General features: G+C 48.5%; 1 protein-coding gene across 1 annotated transcript; it reads left to right on the top strand.

Annotated features, from left to right (window-relative positions):
• Positions 1-884: 884 nt before the first annotated feature.
• Positions 885-1,794, top strand: PPTG_10611 (hypothetical protein; the record flags this gene model as incomplete). The annotated part of the gene is made up of 1 exon (XM_008905994.1): positions 885-1,794. Exon 1 carries the CDS (start codon positions 907-909, stop codon positions 1,792-1,794), a length of 888 nt encoding a protein of 295 aa, XP_008904242.1. The 5' UTR covers positions 885-906.
• Between the last annotated feature and the right edge of the window lie 320 nt (positions 1,795-2,114).

Here is a 2,114-nt window from a genome sequence, read left to right as displayed (position 1 = left end):
CTGTGAGGATATAGCTCTAACGGAGCTTTCCGGCGATAGTGGGTACAAGAGAATGTAGGAGCGCTGCGGAAGGCCCTTTGCCCGGACTTCTCAGCATACATTTTAAGTAGAGCGAACCCCAGTAGATAGTGTAGTCAAACCCTTCGAAACCAGTCAATTTATAGATGCTCAACTCCTGCTGATCCAATCTAATCACCTCTCTCGGCATTAGAACTTCAACTTTAAGTCGTTTGACTCGCTTCCCTCGAATTCCAGAGATTGCATGACGCTGGACCTGTTTAGTCACGCTGGCGGAGGCGGAGGTGTGGCTAAACAGATCTTTCTATGCCCCACAGAGGGATCGTAGCCGCTATAAATCGGTCGCATTTTGAATCTACAACTAATTTAAAAGCTTAACCCACAAATGTCCCAGGTGGCTGGGGTAGTTAGCAATGCTGCGTGACAGCCCAGTAAAATAGTGGCTGGTTCCCCTAGATATTTGCAGTCTATCCAGGAATAAATTTTTAGTAGGTACGGTAATGAACCTATTCACCTTTTAATCCAGATGTTGTTTACAGTGAATATCGTGCATAGCTTACTCGCAGTACGAGATCCAAATAGCATGATGCGTCCACTTCTACAAATACTACAACATGAATTTCTCGCCGTATCTCCGTGAAGGCTTAGTTAATTAAGCCTTCGCACGTCTTATCATGTTCGTGTTGGCGAAACAATTTCAAATCGTATGAGTATCCACATGATAAAATCAAATCCATAAGTACGGGTATCCAGCTTTGGCGTTACGCATTATCTGCCACGTAAACACGATTACGTGGCACGCTCGTCGATACCCGACGAAAAATAAAATGTTCAACGTAGATCATTTCTCAAAACGTAACCACCAACGTCAATCCCACTCTTTCCGCCATGAAAACCGACTATCTCCAGGTGCTTGTGACCCTAGTTGCAGCGTCCGTAGCGGCGTGCACGAAGGCGACCATCAGCGTCAGCTCCAGCTCCACCGGAAAGGTCTCGCCATCGACAGATCTCTCCAAATATGCGAAGCAGTGGACGGTGAGTGGCAGTGGCAACGCGGACAAGATCGACACTATCGATATCAGCCTCGCTGGTAACGTCTTTGTGAGCTACACTGATGGTCTGCCCAAGGGTGTGCTTGGCTATCTGAACGTCACTGGCGATTCTCAAGCTGTCGTGGACGCAGTCACCGTTACCTACAAGCAGTTTTTGAATGTCACTGCCGCTGCTACTCCGACTGGCCATGTGCTGACCGAGCTCTTGTTGTCCTCTAACGGAGCCGTGACACTCGTCGACTGTTCTCGAGCGGCAAACGTTGTCATTGAGGAGGGCGTCCTCACAACAGACGCTGATTTGTTGATTGACGTGAGCGACTCTAGTGCCGTGTACGTGTCGGCCGCTGACACCGCGTTTAGCACCAAGGATTTGACCTTGGACGTGTCGGGTAGCGCGAGTCTCCAACTCCGTGCCAAGAGCATGTCGGCTGGGAGTGTAGTAATGGACGTGGAGGGATCGGCGAGCATTTCGGTCTTGTCGCCGCTGTTCGAATCCAATGACCTCACGCTTGACACAGAGAGTGGCGGCACGATCTGCATCGATGCAAAGGAAGTGACGACGGGCGACTACTGGGGTGAAGGCGCGAGCAAGATCTCGATGCCCAAGGCATCCGACAAACACGGATCGACGGGTACGTTTGCTTGTGAAGGTTCCAGTATCCCTGTGCGTGGACCGGGTTCAGTCTCGAAAGGTAGTGTGGCTTCGAAAAAGATGCACTCGTGAATTGTCGAGAAAATGTGGTGCTCGAGGTGTAGCCATGTCTAGATGAGTGTTTAACATCGCAAGAAATATACACCGTAACATATTTTCTCTAAAAATTGATTGTACTGTAGACAGATGGGACAAGTCGAGCCCAATACATGTACTCGTTTACAGGCAGCAGGCGGTACGAACTAAAATAAAACGCTTTATTACCTCTTTCTAAATTTGAGAGAGCTCTATGCGTATTTAGTTAAGCCAATTGTGCACGAAAGCAGAGGACGGTCAGCACCTTCAATCCAAGATTTGTGGTCGATCAATCAAAATGCTCTCTTTAAAAGTTA

The sequence above is a fragment of the Phytophthora parasitica genome, assembly GCF_000247585.1.
Source record: "Phytophthora parasitica INRA-310 unplaced genomic scaffold supercont2.22, whole genome shotgun sequence".
NCBI classification, from domain to species: Eukaryota; Oomycota; class Peronosporomycetes; order Peronosporales; family Peronosporaceae; genus Phytophthora; species Phytophthora nicotianae.
The sequence above is the reverse complement of the archived record's forward strand: the minus strand, read 5'-3'. Positions and strand labels throughout refer to the sequence as shown.